This window comes from Elaeis guineensis, chromosome 1, assembly GCF_000442705.2.
Source record: "Elaeis guineensis isolate ETL-2024a chromosome 1, EG11, whole genome shotgun sequence".
NCBI lineage: Eukaryota > Viridiplantae > Streptophyta > Magnoliopsida > Arecales > Arecaceae > Elaeis > Elaeis guineensis.
Window position 1 is genome coordinate 59,726,979 of NC_025993.2, and position 13,046 is coordinate 59,740,024.

The 13,046-nt window shown below is 35.3% G+C and overlaps 1 protein-coding gene across 3 annotated transcripts in view; it reads left to right on the forward strand.

The window, feature by feature from the left end:
- The first annotated feature begins 2,320 nt into the window (after positions 1-2,320).
- LOC105035056 (rhomboid-like protein 20) overlaps positions 2,321-13,046 on the forward strand; it is a 51,829-nt gene continuing 41,103 nt past the window's right edge. Inside the window, exons 1-5 of one of the 3 annotated variants that reach the window (XM_010910450.4) lie at positions 2,562-2,586; positions 2,704-2,804; positions 2,966-3,026; positions 8,973-9,113; positions 9,561-9,627. In XM_010910450.4, the coding sequence (XP_010908752.1) occupies positions 9,015-9,113; positions 9,561-9,627 (166 nt within the window). In that variant the 5' untranslated portion in view covers positions 2,562-2,586; positions 2,704-2,804; positions 2,966-3,026; positions 8,973-9,014. Of the gene's footprint in view, positions 2,587-2,703; positions 2,805-2,958; positions 3,027-8,972; positions 9,114-9,560; positions 9,628-13,046 lie in introns of all 3 variants that reach the window. The other 2 variants (XM_010910448.4, XM_010910447.4) reach the window with 2 other exon arrangements.

Below are 13,046 nucleotides of genomic sequence, written 5' to 3' on the forward strand. Positions count from 1 at the left end.
CAATACTTGATTGCTCAACCGTCAACAGCTTGACGATTGGCTTTTTGGGACACATTTCCCAACAGTTTCCATATCATAAACTTGAGACTTGTCTACCTTAAAAAGGAAGCGATCTATGTATCAATCTCATCGGATCAATCACCATCCCTGTAATGACCCATTGATTGGCAGCATTTATGAATTAATCATCAAAGATACATACCTCAAATTCTCAACTCTTGAGAATACATGTCTTCATCTTATTAATTTCTTGGACGATTCATGGACACATAGACAATATAAATGAAATAAAAAAATTAATTTTATTAATAAAAAATTAAGTATAAAATTATGTCCAAAAATAAATATATGTATCAGTCTGATTAGCTTCTAAGGCATACATCTAACATGCCATAAGTCAGAAACCAAAAATTCAGGATGGGCATTTTGGATGAGAACTCTTTACTGGAGGAGCTCATCTTGTTCTTCACGATCGACTTAATGATCGATGGCAATGGTTTCATGATAATCAAATAAGGAAAAGAGAACCTTTCTCTGACAAGAACAGTGACAAAAGAGTGACTGATAGTCAGATGGCAGGAGACCCCACCAGATGGGTGATCCATTTATATAAGCTACTGACAGTATGGATCCAGTTGTTGAATCACCAGATTATTCCACTTTGCTAGCACCAAAGCAGGAGATCATGCGGCCCTTCATCCACCCTTATTCAATCAAACCTTGTAGGACAACTCATGGAGCATGCTTCAGAATTTACCCCAACTCGCAATGTGGCAGGTCCTGGGTGAGTCCAGGAGCAATCTTCGGATCTTCTCTCTCAAGAACATTGTTCCACGACTTCTTAAGCTCCATCCCTAATAAAGGTGGTGTGGGTTGCAAAACAACATCTTAAATTTTCGAGAATCTTTTCCAAAGGCAATAACATAAACGTGACCAAGAAGGAATCGGATCGGTGGTCCAGCTACCAAGACAGTTACTCTTTCACTCGAAGTCTGAAAGCCATTTCGAACTCGAGAGTGGGGGGTATATATTACGGGAGAGACCCATCGACCGAGATCAATCCTCCATAGGGATGCATCTAAGATAACGCAGTGAGATCACACCAGTTGTGAACCCAGACACCATCCATACAGCCAGCCACACAGGTGAAGCCTACACCTGATACCCACAATAATAACCTCGATACAAAAAAGTAGAAGAGATTCCTCCTATGATGTAAGCCAGAACATGGCCTATCGGTCTGCAGAGTTAGATCTAATAGTAGCCTACATAATCAATCTCCAAATAAAAGATATAAGAAGGAGATTTCAGGGTAAGAAAGCTCACTCTGCTTTTGCAATTTTTTTTTTCCACTATTCTCAAAGCTCTGGCTAACTTAAGCATTGGAGGGTCCATGTTGGAACACTGCTGGCAAGTATGGGCTTCCTTTGTAGGTATCCTCTAGCATTGCGAATCTCGATCAGCATCCAACTCTAGCTACATTAGCACCCCATCGAAGTGTTGTGGCAACAGATATAGATATTAATCAGATGCTCAAATTTTTATCTATATCCAACAGACTTAGATGTAGATACAGATTCAGATGGATATTATCTTAATCATGTTCATCTAATAGAAATAAAAAATGTGGACTCAAATGACAAGTGCATAGCTCCCCACGGTCCAGAATTTGCACCATCGCAGGCGATCCGTGCGCAATAGCAGTTAGGGCATCTCCAGACAAGAAAAATTCTTTATGCATTGCAGGCAGTGTAGAAAATCCGACGTGGAGTATACCATTTTGTCCGACTGATTCACATAGTCACCATTTTTCAACCTACATTTAATGCCTGTAGATCATCTTTTCGATTTAAAAATTTTGTATAACAAAATACTTCTGTCCTTTGATTATGACATCCCTTTACAAAAATTGTGAACTCCTTCATAAAAATTATGGCATCTTTGTCTTTTGAAAAATATTACGACATATTATAAAATCCCTTCAAAAAATTATGATACCTCTTTAAAAAATTATGATACCTGTCTTCGATCTTTTGTTTAGTACCGAAATACCATAATTTTTATGAAAAAATATCATAATTTTTAAGGAAGATATCATAATTTTTTTTAAAATAAAATATCATAATTTTTTTGAAAAATATCATAATTTTTATAAAAAAATATCATAATCAAAAAATAAAAATATTTTTATTATATATAATTTTTAAATAAAAAATAATATATATATATTAAATATATATTAATAAATAATAATTATATAGATCAATCAGACGAGACGAAGGATTTTCTGCGCTGCGGTGCACGAGGAATTTTTCCTCCAGACAAATGGGCAAGATTGAATGGAGTCAATCGGTCAAAACTCAACTTTTGATGGTTAAAGATGGCTTGAGATGGAGGAAACAGCTACCATCGACCCGTATACTTCCTCGAAACTGAGGGCAGAAAGAGTAACACAGCCTCTTCCCTCTTTTGGTCTTTCTAACTCGTCGCTCCCTCCATCCCCCGAACCTGTAGGGTAAAACCAAAAAATCCATCTTTTTCGCTTCTTCCGCCTCCACAAGATGAACGGCGGACCATCTGGATTCCGTAAGCATCTCCGCCTCAAAAATCCAGAATCAAATTGTTTAGTGTTTTTCCCCTTTGGCGACTCTTTTCTTGAATTTTATTGATGGAAGATCCTTTTTTCTCCGGATTTGCTTCCAGACAATGCTCCAGTCACGAGAATCTTGGTCTTCGCGACCGCTCTCTTTACAATCGTCTTTGGAGTTAAGGGCCGTTCTCCTCGGTTAGGACTATCGCGTCAGGTGCCCTTTTTATCGCTTTTCCTTAATCAAAACTTTCGTTTTTTTTTGGGCCGAATTTTGGCCACTTTTTGTGGATAATTGATCGATTTACTTTTAAATACTCTCAATTCGCATGGATTTTTGACGAATAGATGATTAGAGCTTAAAGTTTCAGTTTTTAGGTTGGTGCATCCATTGGTTTCTCCAAAGATTGCAGCTTGGCAGGATGAATAAGATGCAGAGGTTGTACTTTCTTTTAGTGCACCCATGTATTGATGTTTTAACACTGGATTCCTTTGTTTGTAAGCGATCAGAATTTGTATGAGTTTGTATTTAATCACATTGAATTGGATGGATGAATAAAACGAGTCAATGCTCATACATTGGCAACGGATTATGGGACTGTTAGGAAAGGATGGATATTAATCTTCTCCACTATTGCACTGTTTTAGTGCTTTCTATTCATTAAAAATATTAATTACTTTATTTCATCTTTTTTTGTTTTTATAGTAATGTTTCATGTAACCTTCTTTCACACTTGAAAGGGAAGTGGAATTGAATGTTCAAATGCAAATGGATGAAAATGGTAATCATGGGGAAGATGACCTATTGTACATTGCAAGTTGTATGTTGCTATAAATTTCTTTGGAAATTAATTCTTGTGAGCTTCATTTGTTTTTTCTTATATACATTCATCATGTCGATGCATCTGGACAATGTAATCTTATAAATTACAAGTATATGTAGGAACTAAAAGTTTGAATTTATCTTCCCCTGATAATTTTAATGTGAACGGTTGGAGCTATCAATCCACCCCGAAGTGCTTGAATTAATTTTCTGGTATTTCCCAAAATCACCCATTTCATCTTGTGACTGTGCCTTTTCATCTTTGTTCCATTGGTCGTGAAGAGGTGGAAAGGGTTTCTGCTTTGTGCCTTTTTGTTTCTCTGGCCACGTGAGCTATGGGCTCCAGTGTGGGGTGGGAGATCACAATGATCCATCTATTTCATGTGCTATGCACATGCCTAATGCTAGCATCTGTTGAACTCTAACACATAGAAGACTCCTCTTGCTGTAAATAACAATTGAAGTGAGCATCATCTTTGACTATGCACTTACTTAGAGAAGGCATGGTAAGAAGTGATATTTGAAAGATTAAGAAATTTTAAATTTTCCAATTCCTGTATGTATATTCTTATTATTGTGTTTGAGAGACAATGTATGCTTATAACATAACATGAAAATGTAGTGCAATATTATGGGGAGTTATTATCTAGTCCACCTAGGTGCTGACCTTTATGTAGGTTGGCTCATGGGCACCTTCTTTAGTGCTTCGACAGCATAATTGACAAATGATTATGTTGTCTTTTGTTTGATCACAAGCCAATGAGCAAAACGGAATTCAGAATTTGGTACTACTTGAGCTTTCAAGCAAACTCTTATATGGCCAAATTTACATGCACTTTTAGGAACAGAAGACTTTGTGATTTATCAACAAGCTGAGTGAGTTTGAGGTAGAGAAGAAATGACCAATCAGGCTCTTTCTCCTAATAGTTACACTAATTGTCCATAAAAATTTTGTCTTTGGAAAGATAGCACTGCCCTTTTGGCTGGATTAGTTACACTGCCCTTTTGGCTGGGTTCAATTACAAGACCCAGAAGCAAACCAAACTCAATTTACTATTTAGAGTGTGGTGACTGATGGTGCTTGGGTTTTAAATGAACTAATATTTAGACTCATGCAAACGTAATGAGCTTTTAAACAAACTACTATAAACAGGAGATTTGTGATAGCTGACAAATCCTTGTTGGATTGTACATATATAATGAGCTTTTTAAACAAACTACCATTAACAAGAGATTTGTGATTTGCTGACTATCCGAATGAGTCCAAAAAGGCAGAGTTTGCTGACAATCCAAATGAGTCCAATAAGGCACTGATTAAAAAGTGATAAGCAACTGGGTATCTTTTTTTTTTTTTTTTTTTTAATAATAAACATTTACACCTACACTGCATTACAATATCTTCTTTGAATAAAGTTTTACTTAAAAACTAAAATAACTTTCAGTAGAAAAATTGGTAGATCAATGTGCTTAAGTTTCTCTTTTAAATATAGTTATGGTTGGGCATTGGTTGCTATTATCCATATTACACAGAATCTAAAGTGCCATTTGATGAATTTTGTGTGTTTAATTAATCATTAACTGCCAAGGTTCTTCATATGGAGCAAACTTTGGTTTTATCTTTAAACTTTATTTTTGCCAATTGGAAAACCTTTTCCTGTTTTCACTTTTAAATTCAACTCCCTTCTTGATCTGTTTGCTAGATAGTGGCCACAGCTATCCTTTTCTCTTACCAACTTCCTTCTTAGATCCATATCCTAACTATGTGAAGAACCTCTCGGAAAATCTAGGTGAAGAGAAATGTGTGCCTTCCATTTTCACAACATGTAAGATCATCATCCCAATATGTGGCCAGCTTCTGCTTATCTTGTTTCTCGTTAAGTATTGCTGCATAACACAATGAAATTGCAAACATGTTCTCAAGTTGGGGGAACAGAGGGAGATTTGTACCTTTCATAGAAGGTGAACCATTCATGTGGAATCATGTTAATTTGGGATCTAATTTGCTAATTAATTTGAGCTGCACCACTTTTCCTTAAGCCTGGTATTCCATTCCTTAGCATCTCTTGCTCTCTTTCTTTTCATAGAAATTAAGGAAACTTGACTAAAGTCTAGCAACAGTTGAGGAAACGAGGAAGTCATGGCCATGAGTGTTGAGATCACAATGCTGCCTTTATGCCTCCCTCTCATTCTCCTCCCCACGCACACCCCCCCCCTCGCGCCCACCCCGCCCCCCCCCCAATGAACCACAGCAAATTAGTGAGCCAAAAAGGTAGTATCTATCTAATTTCAATTAAAGGGTCATCTTTTTGTCCTCCTCATTACAGGGTTATGGGGTCTTTTGAGGTTTATCTAACCTTTTGTTATGCAAGTTCATGTTTTTAGTTTGCTTCTATTCTGAGACATCATCTCTTTAGCTTCTTAATTGCCTTGAGCTGTTGGCATTGACATTTTTTTTTTGTTGAACGGTTTTAGTGGTTGGCTTCCAAGAGAAGGGTATTAGAGAGAATGAAATTTATTTGTATTTGGAGATAGTGATTCCAACATTATGTTGTTGGACAATGGTGTTTTAGAAGGGCGGAAGCAGGGGCAGAGCAAGGATTTTTATATTTTGAAGGGTGGGATTTGCACACTATAGTGAATGAAAAATTCTTGAATCATTATCATGATTATGTTATTTTAAACAAAATATAATATATAAAAATTCAGTTTAAATTGCTATGCCTTAGGTAGGTGGTAAGCTAGAATGCTAGGTATAAGGACCATGATTAGCCATGGTGAATCTAAGCCTTTCCAAGCTGGAGCCTAGAATTTTTAGGTTTGATAGGTGCTTCGTGTACCTTGATCAGTAAATGCTTCCTCTATGGACACATCAGATTCAGACTAATCCACCTAAGCTAAAAGCACGTCTCATATGTAATTCAATCTCTCTCTCTCTCTCGCTCTCGCTTTCGCTCTCGTGTGCCTAAAGGGAATAAGGAGAATGGAAAAGCCTAAGTGAGGGCTCTAGATAGGGATGTCAAACGAGTGAGCTGTTTGCGAGCTAGCCCATGTTCAACTTTGCTCAATTAGGACGTTGGCTGAGGTAGAGCTAGGCTTAACTTGCTCGAACTCGGCCCGATAAAATTGAAGTATGTATATATAAATAACTTATACATATGCATATGTAAAAAAATATTTTTAACTTTATTTATTGTAAACTAATGTAATTCATATAAAACAAAAGTAATAAATTGAGATATGATCAGGATAATTTTTTCTAAATATATATAATTGAATGCCTTAGAAGACCTTAGCTTTACCAGAAATCTTTTATAGGAACAGCTTATGAACCACTTGAGTTCATCTAAAATTAAATGAGCTGGACTAAGCTTGGCCTTGATTACAAAATGAACAGAGCTTAATCTATGCTTCGTTTGCTTGAGCTTAGCTATGTTACACCCTTAGCTCTAGTGCCCTGCAAGGGCTCAAATAGAAGTGAAATGAAAAAAACACACATACTTGCTCCACCTGCAGTTACTTTCTGTGAAGATAATGTTATCCATGGTCTTTGAGTTATAAGCCATCAATCATAATTACTTTGAATTATACATGCGAGAATGAAGGGGAAAGGAGGAAGTGATGGACAACAATATGTAAGTATATATATATAGAGAGATCAACAAAATGGAAAGGCCATAGTTTGTGCATTCAGTTCAATAGTCTGTTTAATGTTTTACTTGTTATGTCATACCTTATTCAATGAGTGTCCATATAGAGAAATTTCTATTTTAATGTTTTTGATTTTACATATTTAATTATTGTTAAGCCTGATGTACATTTCTGATCCTTTCCCTAATAGCTTAAGCTTTTGAGGTAGATTGGTTTGTTAACATGGTATCACTGCTCAGGTTTGCTGGAGGTCATGAGTTTGAACCCTTTCCATGCTCATTATATACTTAATCAACTTAATTATTATCTTGATTCATTCCTGTAATTTTGTTTGTTATCTTGACCCATTTCAATCATTGTGGTCCATTCATATGTGTGGTCCAGGCCACACATGAGGGGCATTGTTAAGCCTAATATAAATGGTTGATCCTTTTCCTAATAGCTTAGCTTTTGGGGTAAATTGGTTAGTTAACAATTATTAATTGTGAATTTTGGAAGTTTTGCAGTATGCATTTTTAATGTTTTCTCTTAACGCTGCACCTCCTTCCCCCGGCTCAATAGACATTCCCATGGGTACCTACTCTTTTGGTGCACAACTGGATTACTGCCTATTTCTTTTTGCCTTCTGGGGGCATGGTTGTGATGAACCTTTTAGTGTCATGATTATGTAGGGTTGGGAATAGGGCAGGTTTATTGGTTGACGAAATTTTAGATAAGCTTCTAGGAGGTGCATTTTTCATTTGTAAAATTTCCATAACTGCTTATCAGCTACTAGGTCTCCTTGGCATTTGAAATTCTTTCCTTATTCACTTTAGCAAATACAATCATTGCTTTCTTAATGTTCTTAGCTGACTTGTTTCATGCTGTGTTCTGTTCACGTGGTTTATGATTTGTTGATTGTAAATAAACAACATAAGCTGAATGTGAAACGTCCTAGTAACTCTTCAATATTATGTTTGCTTCTAGCTAAAACAAACATGTCCCTGGATTTTTGCATAATTTAAAGTCTCATGTTGCAGTGAGCTTACTCTTCCTATTCTTATAGATATAAGATTTAATGGTTGTTTACCATCAGGAATTTGCAAGTTGGGTTCGTAAAGCCAGTTTCAGATCTCTGAGCCTTCTTTGATAGAGATGGACCATGTTAGCTTTGGGCTTTTTTGTAATTGAAGTTTGAAAGGCAATGCAGCTATCCTAGTTCATTTTTCTTTTGTTTCATCCAGAACACTGTTACATCATTTGGGCAACTGCAGATCTAATCATTAGTTAGAGTGGTTCCATTAGTGCCTCTTATGGGTTCTGGCATAGCTTAAGTTGATTAAATGATGGATAAAGCAGCTTATCCTTATTTATTTTGGAGGATGAAAATAAGTCAGACGAACAACCTTTTTAAATTTGTAGTTGATGTCATCTATCTCTGGTGCAATTCCTTGAATATACAAGTTTTAGACAATAATATTTTTATCTGTCATGTTGTCTGGATGGATGTAATTTGTCTTGAAAGGCAAGTTTTCCTTTTAGTAATAGTGTAAGTCCTGTTAGATAGGAATGAGGGATTAGCTTCATAATGAATCAAGCATGTGGAAGGATGACAAAATTTTGAATGATCATGAAGGATAGCTTTTGCTGGAGTAGTTGGGTCATAACAGGTATGCTTTAACAACTAGTGTTAATAGAAGATTCTGTATTTTTTATACTAGCTGATGAAATCCGTAAGTGTATCTACTGTATCATACTCAGAACTCTGTCTTAGGCTTGTATGATGTTTGTGTTAACAAAGTCAATCCATTTTTCTTGATGTTAAACATAACTAGATAGTTTTCTTCATATCTTATCCTGTGTCAAAAAATGTTATTCGAAGTCCTAGAGCACCAATAACACAAAATATACTAACTATCATTTTGTTATTGGCAGGACATCATCAATAACCTTCACATATGGAGGGTTATCTCTGCAATGTTTGCCTTTTCATCAACACCAGAGTTACTGTTTGGGCTGTATTTGCTCTATTACTTCAGGATATTTGAGAGACAGATAGGCTCTAATAAATACTCAGTAAGTAGACAACAGATTGGTGGTGATAATTGCTTCAAAATTTTTTGAGTATGTTGGAAGATGGCCTTAAACATGTATGAGTTTAAATGTTTAGCAATTACATTCTTCTCTGACCTTTTGCTTTCCTTAATTGTTCTGCTTAACTGAGAGAATGCAATAACAATTTCTAGACTAGAAGTGATAAATGGTACAAGATTGTTGCAGTTGCTGCAAAACTTATAATTTATATTGGAATATTTTTTTATGCATATTTGAGTAAAAATGTTTTGTAAGTCTATTAAGCTCTGACTTTGCTTTGCTTTATTGATCGACAAAACTGAGAGAGGGCAACAATGATGCAAGAATATGTGTTTAGCACGCAGGGCTACAATAATTTTTTCATCAACAAGATTTAATAGCAAGTCCCAATCTGACCAGTTGCTGAGCTTATATTATCAAAACGTGCAGGTCTTCATTTTATTCTCTGTGATATTGTCATTGTTGTTTGAGGTCCTAGCTTTGGTGCTTCTTAGAGGTACGCTCATCCAATGAAGCTTGTTAAGAACCAAGTCATGATTGTTGCTGGTCAGATCACCAGCTTATTGCTTTTGTCATGTTGTCTTCTTCTCTTTTCTCACTAACTGCATTGTTATTTTAGTCTTATTTTTCTTTACATTCGCTGGCTTCACTTGCTAGATGCTACACATGATCATATTTTATTGTCTTTTCTTCCTTGCTTTTACTGGAAATATCATATTATTTAATTCAAAAGGAACAACTACTTTAATATGGCTGTTAATTTTTCCTGCATGGTATTTAGGAATACACTTGCATCCTTATTGAAGACCTTTTCATGACTCTTTTGAGTCCTTATGCAAGTCCACTACGGTACGTCATTGAAGGAAACTGGTGAATGAGGCAGATAGAGGAGTGATGTACAAATGCAAACATTATCTTAAAATGCAAAAACACAGAATAATAGAGTTGTTATAAAGCAAAAAGATCAGTGAGGATAATATTAGTGAAGGAAATAACATTATTGAAACATTAACATATGACATTTTGACTAGATACCTTCAAGATTTTGGCTTGTTTTCATCCTTCCAAAATGTAGTGTGTAAACAGAATGACTAAATATTCATGGTCCTTCTGCATGTGAGTGTCAGTAGTTATAGCTGCAAATGACCACTGTTTAATATTAGCGAACATTCTATATGAACTCTCTCTAATACGTACTGTTTTGGGATGTTGGAAAGGAAAAATGTATAAAAGCATATTCAATTTCCTCAGGACCTTGGCTAGGACGTAATCTCCAGGAAAACCATATTGCTAAAACATGATCATCCTGCACGATTTGCATTATTTGCCAAAAGTCCTTGAGTTAGTTCGAAAAAAGAAGTACAAGTCATGAATTAGCTATGCCTATGTATAAAGTTGTATCTCCTTGCTACTTGCATGATGTTGAAAATGTATTTATGGAGGGAAGTGAGGGAACAGAAGCCTTGAAAGATTAAGAAACAGATGCATGAGTACGAGGGAGATAACTTTTAATATTACGAAGATATTAATAAAATCTGGATAGAGTTATTTCTAACTTAAATTTTATGCATGTGAACACACTATATTAATCAACTTTTTCATCTTATGACATCTTAAGTTCATACTTATAGTCTTATCAAAAAAGTTCCCAAAATTCCCATTATACGATCATCGCCAATTTAATATTGTTTTACTCTTCCAGTTGTAGGCATTTAATATCGTGGGTTCTATATACAGTTTTTTGAAGAGATTAGTCTTTGAGAGCTGCTTATTTCTTAAAAGTGTTGTCCCAAAGATTGGGACCTTCTAAAATTAACAGAGTTTAACAAGTCCTTTTTCTTCTTTTATAAATTTATCCACAAGTTTTAGCAGTCCTCTTCTGGAGTGATTCATGGTCAACAAATAATTAAAGAGATAACTGATGCTGTCAATGGATGCCATGATTTGGCTTTTAGCTTGGTGAAAGGAAGCTTAGGATACCAAAATGTCATCCATCATAATCCACAATGGCATTTATATTATTAGAAAGTTAAAGTTTAAGCTTTAAATGTAGCAATGAACAAGCCTACTCCACGATTTTTATTTGCTGAGTGGGAAATACCATGTCTTGTTCACTTTTGTACCTCTATGTACATCAAACCTAAGTACCAAATACTCAAGATCTATATGTATTGATCAAGGACGGGTACAATATGTGCTGTATCTAGGACCATACCAGAAAAGGATATTGATGTGTGTGCAATGATATGCCCCAACTACCCTTGGTATGGCTTTTTCTGACCTCCGAAAACTAATTTTTGGTTTCATTATCATGTTCTCTTTCCTAAATGCTTTGCTTTTGCAAGAAATGGGATAGAGAAGTTAAATGCCATTGTCTAGGTTTAATGTATGTGCTGAATTAAATAACATGCATGAATATCACGTAACATCACAGGGAATTTAAAATATATTTAAAGGATATATGTTAAACTTAGCAAGTAAAACACAAGCAAACAAAGAGAATTATATTTATAATATCACTTAAAAATAGTAGCACCTATAACCCAATATCATTTAACAATTGTAGCACTTGTAAACCAAAATTATTCAAATGATCACCGCTATCATCAATCAACCACGGACTGGGCACTGGCATACTTGCCCATTTTTATCTTTTTTTTTCAAAAAAAAAAAAATTACAGTTTGGTCTAAAATGGTAATTCATTGCATCTTAGAGCTTTCACCTTGTTTCTTTTGGTATATCAATTTATATTCAATTATTTGGTGATTTAGTAATTTCTTGAACATATGTACTTTTTAATTAACTAAAATAGATGATTTAGTAATATTTGAGGCCTTGGCTTGGCTGGAACTTTAACATGTCTAAATTTTACATGGATTTTGGATTGAAGTTTGGTTGCATATGCGTGTCTCTAGAACAAACATGGTACCTTTGTTCTGCAATTGAGCTATTTTATTTTTTAAAATAATTTCGTGAAAATTAAATTTTGAAAAATAATAACTTGAATAAATTATTCCTGTGGTGTTGTGCATAAGCCTGATAATATATTCAGAAAACATCCAAAACAAAATACCAGCTACTTTCGTTATTTCTGAGTTTACATGAATTTTGATGTCGGCTTTTGCGACCAGTCCAAAACTTCAAAATCTGTTAATTTTGATCATGGATTCATACTGAAGGTCATGAATTTCACAATATTTGACCAAGTCTTCCTTAATTTGGCCAATTAGCCACGAATTACTATTGATAAAATTTATGTAAAAGGGTATAAGGAATAAAATCTCCTAGCTAGGATGAATTTATAGCCCCTCAAGTGGCCAAAGATAGCAACTTGTCTGCTCTTCCTTGCTTTGTTTCCACCTTTAGATTGTCAAAATGAGATATAATCACCCTTTAACCCACTTTGTGAGCAGTACCCATGCATTCCACTTGGCTGGGGAGCCATCTAGGGTCGCTTTAGGGCGAATCAACCTTGATTCACTCCCAAACCACTTATTTTGCCCTTGGTTTGGGTAATTTTCATCTAAATCGACCTCCATAGTACCAAGGAGGTCTTAGTACAATTCTTTTTGAATATTACATGCCAAACCACCCAGTATTTCTAACCTTGCACTAACCATTGTAAAAGATATATAGTACAATCTTCTCCTTTATGTTTAGTGTTTGCATTCATCTCTACTCTTTCTTAGTAGCTGTATGTAAGGTTAATGAAAATTGGCTACTTGATTGGAAGTTTTCCTTGTGAAAATATGTAACTCATTGTGGTTTCAGCCAGCCCATGTAAAGCCGAATATTGATGTTTAATAAACATGCAATGAATTGCCTTAAAGGGATCAAAATTTGGAGCCATGGATCGGGTCTTCTTTTTTTTTTTTTTGGGTGGGGGGGGGGAGGACATTTTGAAGCTCATGAGC